The sequence below is a fragment of the Lissotriton vulgaris genome, chromosome 1_1 (assembly GCF_964263255.1).
Source record: "Lissotriton vulgaris chromosome 1_1, aLisVul1.2, whole genome shotgun sequence".
Lineage (NCBI taxonomy): Eukaryota > Metazoa > Chordata > Amphibia > Caudata > Salamandridae > Lissotriton > Lissotriton vulgaris.
The window spans coordinates 900,912,416-900,932,690 of NC_141685.1; the positions used below are offsets into that span (position 1 = coordinate 900,912,416).

A 20,275-nucleotide genomic window follows, 5' to 3' on the forward strand; every position below is an offset into this window, starting at 1 on the left:
ATTCATAGCCACCACTTTATCAAAAGATTGTATATACCGCCCCAGTGGGCAATAATTCCCTTCTACCCCTAATATTCTAAGCGCTACTTCAGTAATAAAGTGAAAAACCTAATTAATACACCAACAAACAATTAAAACTCACATGGGGATTCTGCCTTGGCTTTGCTTAATTCATCTATATGCTATTCATAAATTATTAGAATAATGTCAGAGGTGGGTAATTAGATCCTCTTCCACATTAATTCCGATCGGGACACGGGTATTGAGCTCTATGATATAGCAGGATTCAAGTCTTCTTAGCTTCTTTTCTTGGTTCCTGCCTCGCATACTTGGAGGGACGAATTCGCTCACAAAGTAGCTGAGTCCTGATGTGTTCTTAACATGGTGAGATTCGAAATGACCCGCTACTGGGTATGTTTTGTCGCCATTACGTATGGCCCTTAGTTGTTGTAACACTCTAATGTGGGCTGGATGTATTGTGCTTCCTTCGTACCTCAGGCCACAAGGGGACTGAAGTACATACACCGCATACTCCGTTTTACAGGAGAGGAAACCTTTGATCTTTTTATCTCTCTGCAAAAGGCCTAAAGTGTAAGTCTGCGTGTTTGTGCCATGTCTACACGCCTTGCACTTTGTACACTTAATAAAACCAAGTTTTCTTTTCAGCCAGGCTGAGCCTTGCCCTCCCAACTCTATTTGTGGGAGTATGTTGGATACCAGCATGTGTTTAAAGGAGCGTGCTTTTCTTAATGTAATTGCTGTTTTTTTCTGCACTACCGGCTTAAGTACAGGGTCATTACTAATGAAATGCCAATGCCGATTGAGAATACTCCTAACCTTCTTGTGTTGTCGGTTATAGGAAGTAATTAGCCTTACTTGATTAGCCTGTGCCTTGGTTTTATTCTGCTTGTGACTTTTATTGAACAGAATATCTTCTCTACTCTGCTGTTTAGCTTTACGTATCGCGCTCTGAACGTTTTCATGTGTGTACCCCCTTTCCTGAAAACGTGAAATCAAAATTGAAAGCTTTGACTCTAGGGTGCTTTGGTCAGTAGAGTTGCGGATCGCTCTCAGACTCTCTCCATATGGGATGCTTCTTATGAGATTTTGCAGGTGGAAGCTTCCCGCATGAAGCAGTGTATTCCCTGCTGTCGGCTTTGGGTACAGTTTTCTTTGTAGTTTGGAGTCTTTAACATACACTGTTAAGTCAAGAAAGTTGACTACACTGTCACTAATTGGACTGGTAAATTTTAGATTAAGGGTGTTCACTTGAAGTCTCTTAATGAAACTCTTGACGGACTCCTCTGACCCTTTCCAGACAATAAAAAGATTATCGATGTATCGGCTCCAGTGTAGTACATTTTGCTCCCATTCTGTCTGGAACTCGACTCGGACCACCTGCTCCTCCCACCAGCCCATATGCAAATTTGCATAGCTGGGGGCGAAGCAGGTGCACATCGCGGTTCCGCAGACCTGATTGTACAGATCATTGTTGAATAAAAAGTAGTTGTTTCTTAAGCAGACAGAGACCATGGTTAATAACATCTGTGTGTGTGACCACAGCTTGATTGGTCGATCTTGAAGAAAATGCTTAATGGCCCGGAGGCCATCTTCATGCCTTATACTAGTGTACAACGTCATTACATCTATTGTCACCAATAATGGATCATCTTCCCAAGGCAGATTCTATATCTTTTGTAAAAAATCGCCTGAGTCTTGAATATATGATGGGAGTTGTTTCACTAAAGGGCATTAGAATGAATCTATATATTTAGATGTACTTTCTAGTGCTCCCCCAATAGCAGAAATAATTGCCCGCCTTGGAGGGTTTTCTTTACTCTTATGCACCTTAGGAATTAGGTAAAACACTGGAATCACAGGTTTAAAAAACTTTAAGAAACTGCAACTCTTCACAAGTGATTAGGCATTGTGTATACCATTCTTGCAGTTGATTGTTGTAGCACTCAAAACTGCTCTGCATAATTGACTCTGGCACCCTAATATAGTTGGTCCGGTTGTTGAGTTGCTTATAGGCCTCATTAAGGTACTTTGTTCTATCCCAGAGAATGATGTTCCCGCCCTTATCTGCATCTCTAACAATACAATTATGTTGTGACTTTAATTTAGAAATTAAAGCAGAAAACTCTCTTGCTGTGTGAAATTTGTATGCCTTACACTCGTGCATTTTTCCAAGTTTTTCAAATCATTGGTTACAAGTTCATTAAATATATCCACCGAGTCTTTTGTACTCATTGTTATAAATCTCAAATTCGGCCTGAAATTCGTTGGGGCACTCCCACCAATGTCCACTTCTTGCTCCCTAGCCAGTTCCAACGCTTGGCTGCTTGTTGTCTCCCCTTCATTTGTTTGATTGCTTATACCAAAGTTCAGTACGTCATCTGGATTGTTTGGTTGTGTTGCATCGATTCCTCTCAGGTCTAGCATTAAATCCATGTCTGCTACAGATAGATTGTCTCTTTGCTCTATATTAGACAAAGTTTGTGGCACTCCTGCCTTTATTTTATTTTGATTCTGCGCAAAATGCTTCTTTAACTTTAGAGACCTCACAAAATAAAGGTGTCCACTCGCGTGTTCACTTAATTAAAGTCTGCAGGTGGGCAAAATTTGCTTTTCTTAATCAGACAAGGTAACATCCGTCAAATTAATGATTTTTGTATCCTGGACATGTAAGTTGCAGACATTCAGATGAAAGACTCTGCCCTGTTGCTGAAAAAGTTCTGGGTACCACACTCTAGAGCCTGGGACTGGGGGAATGAGTAGGACCTTGTCGTTCTCGGAAACTCAGGTCAGGAGAGATAACCGAGGTTCGGCTATTGGATTCCCTTACTTCATTAAAGCTTGAATGCATCTTCAAACGAGTACTCTAGAAGAAACTACAGTGCACAAAATTGTCGACACTGCACATTTCTGACTGTGGCATATTGATCTTGCCAGGGCTCCTCTAATATTTGCCCTGATTCTGCAGCCCATGGCGACACTTTAAGAGGAGACTCACTAATTCCGGGGTTAAGATGGGCTGAAGGATGGTGGGACAGAATATCCTTATATGCTAACAATGTGCTCTTATATGCTGCATCATCATAGTCCTACATTAATAGAGCCCTGCAGATCCTCAACAACTTCGAAAAATACTCAGGATATACCATAAATTGGTCCAAATCCATAATACTACTTTGCATGGCCCAGTCCCAATTCTACAATTAGACTGTGAGGCTATTAAGGTATCTTTGCTACAGCAGACCTGGACCTCTTTTTAATGCACATGACCTACAAGGTCCACTAACCCACCTATAGAGTGACGTGTGACCCTGGAGATCACTACCGCTATCATTACTTAGCCGAGCAGCACTTTCTAAAATGATGGCGTTGCGGCGATTCCTATATGCCCTGCAAAAGACACAATTCAAGGTCCCCAAAGCCTATTTTATTACAATTGAGAGTGAGGTCAGGGCCCTACTTTGGGATGGGAAGCCCCGCAAATAGCAGCATACAAACTCATGAGGGGATGGTACGACAGTGGGATTGCACTACCTAACATTTTAGCATATCATTGGGCAGACCAAATTACGGTCATTAACCAGTGGGCTCACCGACTGTACGATGACCCATCGTAACATATGGACATGTTACTCATGGGTCCCAGGGGCTATAGAAGAGCACAGTGCACAAACCCTAAGCACCAGCTCCTTATGGGCCCAACAACCCAAACGATCGCTCTGTGGCACCGAGTAACCAAGAGACTGGGATGGCATAATAAAGTGACACAGGCTATGCCCCTATAGGAGGTAGAAAGATTAGGTAGGCTAAGTAGCTGCACAGGCTTTGATACATGGGACACCATAGCTATCTAGAGGGTGAGCGACCTGTGGTTGAGGGGAGGTTGTCAAATTACACTTGGTGTACACTAACCTCTGTAGACAGATCCAGTGGGGGCGATGCGTAGTTCCCAAAGCCCCTTTGTACCACTCCACAAGGGGATGGCAAATACTCCGCCCCTTTGTACTACTCCGCAAGGGGATAGGGTAAAAATAACATAGTATGGAAGAAAAAACCCTGCTGCCTTCTCCATAGCGAATCACCGGTCTCAGGAGCACTAGGCCTGTGCGTACTCTTGGGTAATCGCTTCAACGCCTATCTGGATGCGGCAGGTGGAGCAACAAGAACAATGTTAGGCACAGTCCCTCCCTCTCCCCTTCTCTCCAGGCTTCCAACTCTCCTACACTGTAAGGCAAGGGCACTTACAAGCATGTTGCGCGCAATATCCTTAGGGTCACTGGCAGGCAAAGAGTAGCAGGAAGGACTCAAAGGAAAACAAAAACACTGTTGCCCGGAAAAGCCTTCTCCATGAAAGCCTGCGCATACTTCAAAATCCAAAACAAAGACGAGTAGGTGTGATACGTCCCACACTAGTAGGTGATGCAAATGCGTGGCAAAGCTTTCTCCCTGAAAGTGTGCGCCCATATCATGGACCAACACCAACAAAGAAAACGGGGTACAAAGTCTTGGAGGCCTGTGTGCGTTGCGATGATGCTTACCTCGTGCACACACACATAAACAGGTGACTCAGTGGAGAGTAGCTCTCCAGATGTAAGAGCAGGTCTTAGGGTGTCTCGGAAAACATGAGCTCACCCTGTTCCTACGGCAAATACCTGCAACCTCAGATGGCATAGGATGTGCCGCTGAGGCTGGAGGCAGGCATGTCCCATTTTACCTTGGATTCCTCCCCATCGCTGCCCGCCTGCCATGCTGTGGTGCCTCCTGCCGTCGTCTTCGGGTAAGTGCCATGCCCTCACCTCCCCCCCTGGCCCATCCCTGGGTTAAGCCCAGGTTGCACAGGGGCCGGTGGTCCGAGTACCACAGGGGGAGGAAGAGGTGGCCAGAAGGCATTATTTAATGTGTTGGCAGGCTGGGCCGTGCGTGCGGGGAAGAGAGCGGTCGGGCTGTGGATGGGGGAAGGAGTGCTGCACGGGGGATCGAGCATGCGACACCCCCCTTAATCTGAGCATTCAGTGCAGCGGCACAACTTGAACCCCCCTTTGAGTCAAACCTCCGCCCCCCCTTCGCCCCGGGTCTAGGCAGCACGTGGAGGCGGGGGCGCTGGCCTCCGTTAAAAAAGGGATTGGTGATCCCTACCTCGCAGGGGAGCCCGCAACAGTTGGGTTGCTCGGAGGCGGGGTGGGCTCCCGTCCTCCCCTTCTTGCAGTGTGGCCCCATGCCAGGGCGGACTGCGAGTAGAATCCAGCAGGGCTCCCTCTCTTCAGGGGAGCCCGCGACGTCCAGGCCGCATGGAGGCGGGGTGGGCTCCCGTCCTCCTTTGGGAACATCATGGCGTACGCTGGCAGGGGGGCCCTCTATCCTCATAACCCCCCCACGAATGCGTTACGAGGAGGCGGGGTAAGCTCCCGTCCTCCAGGATAAATCCATCGGGGCTCTCTCGCTGCAAGTGAGCCCCGCGACGTCCAGGCCGCGCGGAGGCGGGGTGGGCTCCCGTCCTCCATTGCACACATCAGCCGACCACTTGCAGGGGAGCCCGCTAATCCCCACAACCCCCCCAACGAACGCGTCACGAGGAGGCGGGGTAGGCTCCCGTCCTCCAGGACAAGGCCATCGGGGCTCCCTCGCTTCATGGGAGCCCCGCGACGCACGGACTGCGTGGCGGCGGGGTGGGCTCTCGTCCTCCTTTTCGGGCATCGGGGCTCCCTCTTCCAGGGGAGCCCCGCTAAGATTGCGGCACACAGAGGTGGGGTGGGCTCCCGTCCTCCGTTTAGCGCATCGGGGCTCACGCTTTCAGGGTGCACCCGCCCTCGTTCATGTGACACGGTGGCTGTCTCCCTGCGTCACTTCATCAGGGGATTAAAACACAGCGGACTCGGGTGTAATAGCTGAAGCATTCATTGGAGTCCCTTACACTCCCAGGGCCGGAGTGTTCAGGCAAAATGTGCACAAGATCAAAGGGGAGACACCGAGCGTCGGTGCAGCCGGGATCAGATGGGATCTAACATAGGGGCAATGTCCATAAATCAAGCATAGCAACGGGGGTACCTGCGAGGGGCGGCTCGCCCATTTAAGCCCGCAAAATTTCAGGGCACGCGGAGGCGGGGTGGGCTCCCTTCCTCAATGCTAGAGGCATCGGGGCTCCCCCCCCCCCCCCAAAAAAATGGACACATCGGGTGGAGGCGGGGTCGGTTCCCGTCCTCCATTACGTGGTCAGCGGGGCTTACTCTCTATGCTTGGTCACGCTAGCGCCTGTGTATTTCTGCGGGCGGGTATTTGGATGGTGTGAAACCGCCTCAACCTTGTATGTAAGACACTGTACCGCGGTCGGGGCTGCGGTGCGTGGCCCATGACGCGGGTGAGCCTGCGAGGGGTCGTTTGTTCGGGGATTGGATACATGTCAGCAGGCTGTTGTTGAATAACTTTGTGGTTCACGATTTGGGCCGCTTATCAGAAACTTAGTGAAGAAAAGATGGATCATGGAAGTACAATCACTGGTCCTTTTGTTTCAAAGCCAGCAGATCTGTTCCCCAGCAACTATTACCCGATGGTTATATAAAGGTATCAAGGAGGGAGGTACATTGTATTACGCGTATTATCGGCGCACAAGCTAAGCGGCATCCCACCGCGGGGTCCCCTCTACCTGGACCTGCTGTAGGCCTTTTTTCCAACGCTGGTCCGAGGCTGCATGCCGTTCGTGCATATTAGGGGGGGCACCGGGGATTATCACAGAGCCAGCTCCCCGGTACCAGCGCAAGGTCCTGGTACAATCAGAGGACACGTTCCACTAATTATGTTAACAGGTGTGAAGCGAGATTTAAATGTTATTGGGAAGAGCGGGGTTAACATGTATATGTTTCAGGGAAATGAAGAAGCACGGCCAGAGAACGAGGGCCCAGTAGAAGGGAAGAGCTGAACGTTGTTAAAATTCTACCTTTCTATTACAGGTCAGACACAACACCGTGTGGAAAACGGGCGCCCGTCGTTGCCGGTTGCACTGAGTGATAGTTGAGACCAGGGACCTGCAAGGGCAGAAGCCACCACTCGAATGGACGGCCTCGGGACTCCGTTGATTAGGTTCCAGCTGGACCGCATCATGGCCGCCGCCTTGTCCTGGGCCGGTCTCGTAAGTAAAGGTAGAACATTTTCAAGCCACTCTTTCAGAATAGGCGCAGCCACGGCTGCATTCAAAGCGGGCATGGGGCCTGAAGGTGTCAAGGGCATTGGGCGTTGGCAATCAAAGTGTTTCAGTTGCTACATCCGCCCTTAAAAATGTGCAAAGTTAATGATTTGAAATGCGCTATGAGTAATGTGTGTAATCATAATGTGCAGTGTTCTCAGACATATTAAACAAGTGTGACAAGTTGCCGTCCTCCCTCCCCTTTTATTTCATCAGATTATCGGGTATGGATGCTGGGGCACTCATATGTTGCCAGGTTGGCTCAGTGGGCAACACACAAGAATTGGACCCAGGGGTTCGCACGGACGCAGTTTGTTTAGATGGGCGTCCGAGGGATGAAATGGAGCAGCGCGAGAAACACACTAGAGCAACGCCTGGCATTAGGGGGACCCCCTCCCAATGTTCTTATTATCCATCTGGGTGGTAATGACTTGGTCCACAAGGGCAGGAGGGCACTCATACAAACCATGCAAACTGACATTGGGGCTATCACCAACAGACTGGGCTCGTGCGAGCTATGGTGGTCAGAGATTGTTCAACGTAGGGAGTGGCAGGGTGCCAGATCCATAGCGGCAGTTGAGCATTCACGAAGGAGAGTTAACAGGGCCATGCAGAAGTTCATGGAGCCCAGGGGTCTAGGTTTCATACGACATGCATTAATACAGGCGAAAGTGGAAGGCTATTATGAGAAAGATGGGGTGCACTTGTACAGGGTGGGGATTGATATGTTTCTCCTGGATGTGCTGGATGCCATTGAAGCTGTGGGTTGCAAGTAGGAAACGCTGAGGTGGGGGGTCCTGTCATCGACGGTAGCCTCCTCCAGAGCTGTGGCGGAGTTACAGGGCGATCTGGAGGCAGACAGGTACAGTAAGGGTACCTCTGTGGCAGACCGGTACAGTAAGGGTACCTCTGCCCGGCACAGTAAGGGTACCTGAGCCAAAGACCTGGAGCCGCAGGGAGGTTCCGGGAAAACCGCGACTGTGCCCCGTTAGTCCTTCGGGCGGTTGGGGGGCCTGACCAACCAGGGGTGTGCCAGACCACGCTCCACCCTGAAAGGGGCAGGCGTATAAGACATGATCACGTGATCCGTAAGGGGATCAGCAAAGGCTGCACTGTACGGGCGTCGACCCACCGTGCCGGCTGGCTCATAAGGCGGGTGTGGCAGCAAGGGGCTGCCTGCCCTGGATCTCCCGTAAGATAACCCACTATACGTCATACTTTTGTTGTATGCAAATAAAACCTGCAGCAGTTCTTTACCTATAAAACAATGTGTCTGGTGTCATCATTATATGGACTAATGTGTAATGTGCAGGGGGAAGCGAATGATGGTGTGGGCACTATGCCGCTGTCCGCGTCCCCCGCAAGGGGACATCAGCAGGGCCGCCTTTTAGTGCCCACTAGGTGGAGCATACCCCCCTCTCCCCCTCCCCCATGGCTGGGGAGGGGAGTCTCGGTGGGCTCGCTAGCCCCTCCCCTGGGCGGGTACACCTTAGCGTCCAGGGGAGGGCACACGCTTGGGGAGCGGCCAGGGTATTTAGGACACGGCCGCCCCCAGATCGTCCTCTTTGTCGCCAGCCTGCTGACCTGCCTGACGCGCTGCACCCACCCTATCCTCGCACCCAGCAGAGAGGCAGGCACCATGCAAGTTGGATGTTTTAATATTTCCATTTGTGTTGCAAGATTTACTGGGCGATCTGGAGGCAAATGGGTACAGTAAGGGTACCTCTGCGGCAGACTGGTACAGTAAGGGTACCTCTTCCCTGCACAGTAAGGGTGCCTTAGCCAAAGACCTGGAGCCCCAGGGAGGTTCTGGGAAAACCGCGACTGCGCCCCGTTAGTCCTTCGAGCGGTTGGGGGACCTGACCAACCAGGGGTGTGCCAGACAACGATCCGCCCTGAAAGGGGCGGGAGTATAAGACATGATCACGTGATCCATAAGGGGATCAGCAGAGGCTGCACTGTCCGGGCGTCGATCCACCGTGCCGGCTGGCTCATAAGGCGGGCGGGGCAGCGAGGGGCTGCCTGCACTGGATCGCCCGTAAGATAACCCACTATACGTCATACTTTTGTTGTATGCAAATAAAACCTGCAGCAGTTCTTTACCCATAAAACAATGTGTCTGGTGTCATCATTATATGAGCTAATGTGTAATGTGCTGGGGGAAGCGAATGACAGTGTGGGCACTAAGTGCAGCCGGTCAGGAGCAATAAACAACTCACAGCGATCGCTCTCCTTCAGGACAAAAACAAAGAAAGATGCTGCTTCCAGGAAATTTAACAACAAGGGGTGGTGATGGACAGAGTTTCTGAATTAAGCAGAATACTCTCACCCAGTCAAGAGATCAGGGCTAGATCCAACACCGTTTTTTAGCTCACTGCACCATCCCAGCTCAGAACCTGGCTATATGCAAATTAGTCTGTTCCTGTCCCAGTGAATGATGGGAACAGGGCAAACCAAACCACCAAGGCAATTCTTACACTGGGAAAGAAACAAGCTCCCGGGGACCGGTTTCTGGCATTTCAGCTATCGTCGGCCCGGCTTGCTTGAATCCTGATGGTGCAATGAGCAAGGGACTCAAATCTGAGTATACCCTTCCACGCTTATGGTGGACAAAATATTTAACAACAAGGGGTGGTGATGGACAGAGTTTCTGAATTAAGCAGAATACTCTCACCCAGTCAAGAGATCAGGGCTAGATCCAACACCGTTTTTTTTAGCTCACTGCACAATCCCAGCTCGGAACCTGGCTATATGCAAATTAGTCTGTTTCTGTCCCAGTGCATGATGGGAACAGGGCAAACCAAACTACCAAGCCAATTCTTACACTGGGAAGGAAACAAGCTCCCGGGGACCGGTTTCTGGCATTTCAGCTGTCGTCGGCCCGGCTTGCTTGAATCCTGATGGTGCAATGAGCAAGGGACTCACATCTGAGTATACCCTTCCACGGTTATGGTGGACAAAATATTTAACAACAAGGGGTGGTGATGGACAGAGTTTCTGAATTAAGCAGAATACTCTCACCCGGGCCGACGACGGCTGAAATGCCAGAAACCGGTCCCCGGAAGCTTGTCTCCTTTCTGGTGAAGAATTGGCTTGGTAGTTTAGTCTGCCCTGTTCCCATGATGCACTGGGCCAGGGGCAGACTGATTTGCATATAGCCAGGTTCTGAGCTGGGATGGTGCAGTGAGCTAAATAACGGTGAAGGATCAAGCCCTGATCTTTGGACTGGGTAAGAGTGGTCTGCTTAATTCAGACACTCTGTTCATCACCACCCCCTTTTCTGAATCGTTTTTGGCCACTATAGGTGTGGCAGGGTATGCTCAGACATGAGTCCCTTGCTCACTGCACCATCAGGATTCAAGCAAGCCGGGCTGACGACAGCTGAAATGCCAGAAACCGGTCCCCAGAAGCTTGTCTCCTTTCTGGTGAAGAATTGGCTTGGTAGTTTAGTCTGCCCTGTTCCCATGATGCACTGGGCCAGGGACAGACTGATTTGCATATAGCCAGGTTCTGAGCTGGGATGGTGCAGTGAGCTAAATAACGGTGATGGATCAAGCCTTGATCTTTGGACTGGGTAAGAGTGGTCTGCTTAATTCAGACACTCTGTTCATCACCACCCCCTTTTCTGAATCGTTTTTGGCCACTATGGGTGAGGCAGGGTATACTCAGACATGAGTCCCTTGCTCACTGCACCATCAGGATTCAAGCAAGCCGGGCCGACGACGGCTGAAATGCCAGAAACCGGTCCCCGGAAGCTTGTCTCCTTTCTGGTGAAGAATTGGCTTGGTAGTTTAGTCTGCCTTGTTCCCATGATGCACTAGGCCAGGGACAGACTGATTTGCATATAGCCAGGTTCTGAGCTGGGATAGTGCAGTGAGCTAAATAATGGTGATGGATCAAGCACTGATCTTTGGACTGGGTAAGAGTGGTCTGCTTAATTCAGACACTCTGTTCATCACCACCCCCTTTTCTGAATCGTTTTTGGCCACTATAGGTGTGGCAGGGTATACTCAGACATGAGTCCCTTGCTCACTGCACCATCAGGATTCAAGCAAGCCGGGCCGACGATGGCTGAAATGCCAGAAACCGGTCCCCGGAAGCTTGTCTCCTTTCTGGTGAAGAATTGGCTTGGTAGTTTAGTCTGCCCTGTTCCCATGATGCACTGGGCCAGGGACAGACTGATTTGCATATAGCCAGGTTCTGAGCTGGGATGGTGCAGTGAGCTAAATAACGGTGATGGATCAAGCCCTGATCTTTGGACTGGGTAAGAGTGGTCTGCTTAATTCAGACACTCTGTTCATCACCACCCCCTTTTCTGAATCGCTTCCAGGAAATCCGGCAGGCTTCTAACAAACTTGGTGACAAGCACCGGATCCCCCTAGAGGTCGGTCATTTATAGCAGCCCACCTCCAGAGAAGAACCAGTTGCCTGCCCAGGTGCATGCTGGGTTTTGCAGTCCCCTACCTCCGGCTCCCGGGAGGGATCGTGACAGAGGTGTCATCCAGTTTTCAGATTTACAGAAGGAGTATGAGATGGTAGCTACGAAAACATTCAGGTATTTGCATTTAAGACATGTCCTCATGGCTGCCATCTGCCAGACGAGGACTTGCCAGAGGCCTCCCCACTGGAATATAGGCTCCTGACAGACCATATGGACTGAAGGGCAATCTCCATGACATACCAAAAGATAGTCAATAATTTACCTGACCCTCTTCTATGTCTTCGTAAACTCTGGCAGAAAGACAACCTAGGGAAACTAGATGAAGAGGATTGACAGGAAGCACATGCCTCCACAAGGTAAGTAAACATAACATCAGGACTTAGGTTCATACAGCTTAAGATACTTCACAAATCCATTTCTTCTGTGGCACTCTAACAGAAATAGGAATGAAAGTAAGACGCTAAGTGCAGAAGGCTCTGTGAACAAGAGGGTTCGTCCTACCACATATTATGGGAATGCACATTATTTTGGGGTCTATAATGTCTCAGTTGCAGGAAGTGAGTGGGAGGGAGCTTCATCCTGTGCCCAAACTATGTCTCCTTAACGTATGGGAAGCAACTGACATGAATCGCATGGAGCAGCTGTGAGTCACCCTGGGAATGACAATCGCAAAACGAAAGATTGCCTGAAAATGGGGAGACATGGAGATGCCGACGCTGTGGGAGTGGGAAAGAGACATGGACGGGTTCACAATAGCGGAAAGGGTCATTTACAAGAGCAGAGGGTGCTCTAGGAAGTGGGACCGGATATGGGGTACATTAAAATGCCTTTGTGAAAAATAAAACACCCAGGCAACAAATAAATACTGGCAAAGTTCAGGTAACAAATTAATAATAATAAATACTGACGCACTAAATTAGCACAGAGATTTTATTTTAATACATTATATATAAAAGTGTCACGAAATAATTCATTGACATACTGATTAAAATGCCCACAGGGGGTAATATATGTGTCTTCCCACAACTCAGATGGGCAGAACTGACTTCGGAAGGACTGCTGTGGAGGTAAAAGGCGTAGAATTGTAGTGGGTCACTAGTGGTCTGAACTGAAATCTGTAAGGTAAACCATACCCTGATCATTTGTGATAAATGCTGTTATAATTTATCAGATGCTGTATGACTAACATGTATATAGTATATAGTATGACTTGAAACTTCCTGTCTGATAGATGGCAAAGGATCATGTTAGGACCTTATCTTTGGCAGAAATCTTGTTTGGACAAGGGCACCCCCCTGGGCTCTTGCTTAAGTCCTACATTATTTAATATGAATATGGCCCTCCTTGCAAAAATTGTTGAACCGTTTGGATTCGAGATAATTTCCTACGCTGACGATACTCAGCTGATGTTTCCAATCGGCTCAGACTTGGAGGATGAGAAAACTCATTTGCAGCAGGCATGCTTGCAATCTCAAACTGGATGACAGAGAACTGCCTCCAATTGAATCCCAGTAAGACCGAGATTTTGCTTATGGGCAAAGCGTCAACCATCTGGACACAAGAGTGGTGGCCTGACCAGTTGGGAATGGCTCCCATTCCAACCCAAGCTTTGAAAAATCTTAGACTAAAACTGGATCCAACACTAACCATGAAGGATCATGTGGCGGCCACTATTAGCTCCTGCTACTATAGCCTTTGCCTGTTACACAGGATACTTCCCTATTTGCCAATCGATCATCGGAGAACCTTGGTCCAAGCCATGGTGATGAGTCATCTAGACTATGGGAATGCGCTGGTGGCGGAAGTGGGAGAGACATTGCTTGCCAAATTGTAGGTAATTCAAAACACCATGGCTAGGATGATTTTAAATTGTCCTCCAGGCTCTTCCTCGCTCTCTTGTTGAAACAGTTGCACTGGCTACCAATTAAGAAGCAATCTTTTTTCAAGATCTGCTGTCCTACTTTTAATGCCGTGAATGGTAAAGGCCCCCTTTACCTTCAGAAGAAATGTATAAAGCAGGTTTTGGGCTGCAATCTAAGATCAATTCTTTGGCTTTGCTAAAGGTTCCCCAAATCCGTCTAAGACGCATGAAGGGAAAGCTTTTTCGTATCTTGCCCTGCGGTACTGAAATCAGCTTCCCGTTGTCCTGCGAAAATTTACTTAGTATATCGCTTTTAGGAAACATCTGAAAACGTTCCTGTTTTAATATATTCATTTAATGTGACCGGTTATCACCTTCATTTCGCTAGGTAAGCGCCGAGATGCCTCCCGCTGAGTCGCGCTCTATAGAAAATGGATGTATGATATTACAACGCGGTTTCTTCACCGCGGTACCATTACAACGCGTCAATCACAACGCAAGTCGTTACAACGACTTGTGCTGGAGGCGCTGGATTTTGGAATAGTATGATTTACTATTCCAACTCCAGCCTACGTTACAGTAGGGAAGGTGTTGGGATTGTAAATAATGCAATTCCTTAGTACATAGCGCCATCCAGCGCAAGTCGTTGTAAAGACTTGCGTTGTGATTGACGCGTTGTAATGGTACCGCAGTGTAAAAACCGCGTGGTAATGGCTGTCTCCCATAGAAAATCAATTAACATAACATAACATAACATATGACTGAATAATGTTCAATAAAGAGAGTTAAAAAAAAAGCCTTTTGGTTGCCTGGCAGGATCGTTTTACTAAAGTCTATTCCCTAGCACGTTGGATGCACTTTGGGCAGAACTGAAAACCGGGAAGGGCATCATGTTGCTGTAACCTCTATATAATTTGCTATTCTGCAGAGGAAAGAAACAAAGTGGGGTCCCTCTCTGTAGAACAAAATTGAAATGCTCCTCAAGAGCAGAGTATTTTTCCATATCCGTCAGCCCATTGTTCTATATGTTCTCCTGGGACCTGCGATCCTTGCATTTTAGTCATAGGCAGGACAAATAAGTGGTGAAATCCTCATCCTCAAGAGGGTGTCGCATCCACCACTGTGACCCAGTGACTCCCTGACCTGTGGGTCGCTTGGTCGCGTTTTCTGAGTTAAGTCTCCACCATCAAAAACCTGGTGGCTCTTACACTCAGAATGAGAAAGGGAACCGCGAGCTTGGAGTGGTTACTAGCACACCATAAATTAGGTCTTTGGTGTCTCTGTATCAGCAAAGGAAAAGAGGTTCCACTGCATGAGGCTAGGGGTTGCTGCCATGATGAGAGGAGCTACAGAACATCGCAAGGTACATGGGACCCTCAATAAGGCAATAGATTTCACCAGCTAAAATCACTATTGTTACATTTTGCTAAATTACATTGTAGAATGTTTAATACTATCTGCTAACTCAATAGTGGCACATTGAAAGATGGTGCACCTTCAACTTCAAAGTGCAACTGTTATAGCAAGGCAACAAAACGTCATTTTACCCTCTCCTTAACAGCCATTTTTCTGATGTTACTTGGGTGACAAATACTCACCAAATTTGATGATGTCCATAATTTTCATATCATGTCTGTCATAAACGCTAGCGTTAGTTTTAGTCACTTCCACTCTGTAGACTGAAACAGAAGAACAGAGCATTGGTGAACTGTTCAGCTACCCGGCACACCTCAGTATTTGCCTCTATAGCAATCGTAAAACCACTTGCTTATCTTCCCAAATATAGGAAGCTAATGTCTGGAAAACACAGGTCACGAACTGAAGGACTTTGCCCTCTCTTGTGTATCTACATTTGCATTATATACCTTCTTGTTTGGCATTCCTCTTTGTAGCCCATAGTTAGAGCACCTCGATAAAATGTCATAGATATTAAAAGGTGAACAGTGTAGTATAAAGGGAGGAGAGGTTTACTCTTTGTGCTTAGTCTTCAATATAGACTGGCCAATTTTACCTGAACATGCAACAGTTGCCACGATTATTCATCACTAACCCTGTGAAAAGCCAACATTTAAATAGCTATTATTTGACCTTAAGGTAACTCAAACTTTTGTTATTTTTTTAAATAAGCCTCAACAGATGTACTAATCTTAGAAAGTGACAGACAAGGTAAGCATTCTCAAAGAAAGACTTTCTCTCCTATTATCTGGTTGATTGACTGCATTAGTTCGACATTTAGATCAAAAGCATCATGTACAACGAAGGTGAGTAAATTCTGACCGCAACATACAAATGTAATGGGTAAATGGCCTTTATAATGCTGCCTTTACTATGAAATGTCTTTACAGCGCAGCCTTTACCACACAAGTACGTTTATGTGTGTTTACCACGCATGCCTCTAGGTAGTTATGGTTAGGACCAAAGTTTCCATAGGAAAAACGTTTAGTGTTTTGCCATCAACTTTGGTGCCGCTTGACTCATCTTCAAGACATTTTCAAAACATTCCACTTCATGGTTCAACTGCTGTGTTGAAAGTTTTGGCTTATCCGCCAAGCAGGACTGAGAAAAAAGGGGACCCCAAAAACATATTTTCCCCATGTTATGTCCATGGGGATTTTTCATTTTTTTTTAACACAACTAGAGCCCGAGCTACTGAAGCAAATTGAACCAAATTTGGCAGGAAGCCAGATGTTAGACCAGAGATCGTTCTTTTTATTACTTGGTGTCAATCCGTTCAGTAGAGTCACAGATATTATAGTTTAAAATATATAGCTATCTGAGGATAAGAATCCTTCCAATGGACTCGCAAATCCTACTAACATTTTATTGGCTGTCTTCTTGGGACTTCAAGCCGAGTCCCACAAAAAATGTACAAAATAATGAAAAGGGGGCAGGGTACAAATACCCTGACACCCCAGATAAGGTGGGGGGACCCACAGGGACCCCGCAGGGGGTAAAGAATATTTAAAAAAAATATTATTTCAAATTACATTTTACCTCAAATGTGCGGGTGGACCTGCGCATCTGTAGTAAAATTATAAAGAAATATGGATGAATCCAGCACGTCTTCTTTATGAAGCTCCCGGGGGCATTTTACAATCAAAGAGAGTGGCTCATGGGCCCCCCACCTAGGATTTTGAAAAGCCCCAGAGACCACCACCTCCCTGGGGCACTTATTTATACAAATGAGGTAAGAGGGTCAAGCCTTCCTTGTCAGTATCCAAAAAGCCAACGCTGTTGTCGGGGGCTCCCAACCCTGCAGGGCGGGCCTGGCTTAGTGGGAGACAGCACTTCCCAACATAAGATTCAAAGAATGATGCACCAAGCCAGGTTCTGGAAAAACACACCTTTTTTTCAATTGGCGCAGGCACAAATAAGGCATGATGAACCTGACGCATTTCAGCGAAATGCTTTTCTCAAAGGTTTTATCATCACGTGTGCAGTGTCCCAGGTATAATCAATGATGATAGGTGCCTCACTGCTGCCATACTTTATCTTCCATAATTCACCTTGAGCCAAAGTAAAATCCCGGTATAATCACAGTGATGTTATTCCATACCGCAAGCTCAGGAAGTATGGCCAGTAAGACAAAGCTAGTGCACAAATAACATCTTGTAAGTAGCCCCACAAAGTCAATAATGCGCCCTTGTCCAGAACCTGCCACACGGAGGTATCAACCTCCTCCGGCTCCTTTTCTCACCTCCAACTGCAATAATCATCAGCAATTCCAAAGGCTTGCAGTGGGGCGAGCGGGTCATGCCCCCCTTATCAGTATCCAAAAAGTCTACGCTATTGTCGGGGGCCCCCAACCCTGCAGGCGGTATATAACCTACTGGTGATCTCCAGTAGGTATAGTTAACATCTATTTTCCATAGCAAGAGTGTTTTTTTTTCTACTAATAACTTTGGCGCCATTTGAGAATGTTCGCTAAATATTCAGAATTCTTTTGCGATTGCAAGTCACTTCGGGTGCAGTCTGGGAACTTTCAGGGTGATCTGTCAAGTGCGTCCAAGAAAAAGTGGGGAGTCTCAAAATGGTTTGCCCCATGCAACTTTCCATAGGGATTTTCGGCATGACTACAGTCCCTGTAACCTTTGTTTTTTTCAGTTAATTTCTACTGTTTTTTAATTCTATCTCCTAACTATAGCGTCCCTGTAATCTTTGTTTTTTTAGTGAAATTATATATATATTCTACTCCACTGTGCGTTACTCTACTGTATTTTACTCCACTCTACGCTGTTAAACTCCACAGCACTCCACTGTTATAAACTCCACTCTACACTGTTCTACTATATGCAACTCCAGTCTACGCTATTCCAATGGATGCCACTCCACTCTAAACGGCTCAACTGTATGCCACTCCACTATATGCTACTCCAGTGTACACCACAACTCTGTATGCCACTCCATTCTAAGACACTCGACTCTACGCTATTCAACTGTACGTCAATCCACTCTAAGCCACACCAATCTACACCACTCCACTGAACACCACTTACCCTACACAACAATGCTCTACGCTATAAGACTCTACTCCTCAAAACTCTGTGATACGACACAATGTGTCAATGTCTGACATAGCATTCCATGTTACTCCAGTCTATACCAGTTGAGTCTACTTCACTCCATGATCCTCTACTCCTCTCTAAAATATCCTACCCCCTCCATCTGCCAAACTCTCCTTCACTCCATGTTACTCGACTGTAAAACACTCTACTCCAATCCCTGTCCCTATACAACACTGCCATCCACTCTATGCCACTCTACACAATGCTCTCTAGCCACTTCAACCCATTTTACTCTACTCTACTCTATGATATACTTGTCCACTCTACTCCAATGTACACCACTCCACTCTACACCACTCAATGTCACTTGACTCTACAACACTCTACACCAATCTATGCCAATCTAATGTATTTCACTGTACCACTTTTTAAATGCTCTATGGCATGCCACTCCACTCTACGTCACTCCACTGAATGCTATTCCACTGTATGCCACTCCTGCCACTCAACTCTACGCTAATCCACTGTATGCCACTCCACTCTATATATATATATATATATATATATATATATATATATATATATATATATATATATATATATATATATATATATATATATATATATATATATATATATATATATATATATATATATATATATAGAGAGAGAGAAGCGAGGGCTCAGAAACTGTTTGTTTCCCAGCACAGTGCTACAGTTTCAATCTAATCACATTCAAAATCAGCCTCTCACTTTGAGTAATATAAAAATCCGGCTGAAAGAGACATTCATCCATGCCACAAGCAAACTGCATGATGGGATTTGCAGTCTTCAAACATTGAACTGCTTGAGTGTTCTCTGATTAAATGTGGTTCAGGTGTGCACCACGCTACTTTAGAAGGAGGGGCAGAATATAAAAGATTGAGCAAAGGAAACGCCAAGCACCCGAAGCATTTGAGAAAGGCTATCCCCAAAACGCGTCATGCCAGAAAGCTGAATAAAACGGTTTCAAGAAGCCCCGCTGTATCCCCTGGTCTACTTCGATAGAAGAAGATGGTGTTTTGATGTTTAGCGTGCAGCCAGTGACACGCAGGGGGACCCTTCCAAAAAGAGTTCTGGGTTCAGTGGCTTATACCTGGACCGCCGCTCATCCCAAGGAAGCATTGGCTCTGCTGTCTTGACGACAGTCCATGACTACATGGAGTGACGTAGTGACTGAACCGGTGTATCCAGGTATGCTGCCAGTGGGAAAGTGTGGCTGGAAGTGAGGGCTCAGAAACTGTTTGCTTCCCAGCACAGTGCTACGGTTTCAAACGGTGTTCAAAATCAGCCTCTCATTTTGAGTAATATAAAAATCCGGCCGAAAGAGACATTCATCCGTGCCACGAACAAACTGCATGATGGGATTTTCAGTATTAAAACATTGAACTGCTCGAGTGTTCTCTGATGAAATGTGGTTCAGGTGTGCACCACGCTACTTTAGAAGGAGGGCAGAATATAAAAGACTGAACAAAGGAAACCCCAAGCACCCGAGGCATTTGAGGAAGGCTATCGCTGAAACGCATCATGCCAAAAATCTGAATAAACGGTTTCATGAGGCCCTGCTGTGTCCGCTTGTCTACTTCGATAGAAGTAGATGGTGTTTTGATATATATCTTTATTACCTACTGGCGGTCGCCAGTAGGTAGTTATAGTTAGAACTTAGTTTCCATAGAAAAGGCATGTTTTTATTTGCTATTAACTTTTGCGGCATTTGATGAATCTATGCAAAATTCTTCAAATAAAAGTCTATCCAGGTCAGCTCTTATCCTGAAAGTTTGGAGGTGATTCGTCAAGTGGGGGCTAAGAAAAAAAGGGTGTCCCAAAACGTGTTTTCCCCATGTTAATTTCCATTGAAAATTTTGCGACGAGCTACAGCCCGAACTGCTGAACGAAATTACCCCAAATTTGGCAGAAAGGTAGAGCTTGGTTCAGAAACTGACCTTTTTAAAACAGTTCAGTAGTTTTTGAGAAATTCAAAAACTAAGAGTCACCTCTCTGCAACGCAGCTCTGTTGCACTTGCTGGTGGGCTAGTTGCCCCCCAGGGACCCTAAGGACTCAAGGGGATTTAATCCCCCAATTTACAACGCTCCTGGGGGCGCATGTGCACAGTGGCACAGGTAGGGGACGTGGCCTGATATGACAAGTGTGCAAACGCGCCCTGTGCGCCATGCAGGCCAAATAGTTCACCAGGTACATCCAGTAAGTGCCACAGAGCTGCGTTGCAGAGAGG

At 47.1% G+C, this 20,275-nt stretch overlaps 1 protein-coding gene across 3 annotated transcripts in view; it reads right to left on the minus strand.

Annotated features, from left to right (window-relative positions):
- Positions 1 to 20,275, minus strand: part of LOC147748145 (complement C3-like) — a 1,551,795-nt gene that overhangs the window by 42,479 nt on the left and 1,489,041 nt on the right. For all 3 annotated transcript variants that reach the window (XM_086959014.1, XM_086959019.1, XM_086959009.1), the window contains one exon: positions 15,096 to 15,176. In XM_086959014.1, coding sequence (XP_086815140.1) covers positions 15,096 to 15,176 — 81 coding nt within the window. The remainder of the gene's footprint in view (positions 1 to 15,095; positions 15,177 to 20,275) is intronic.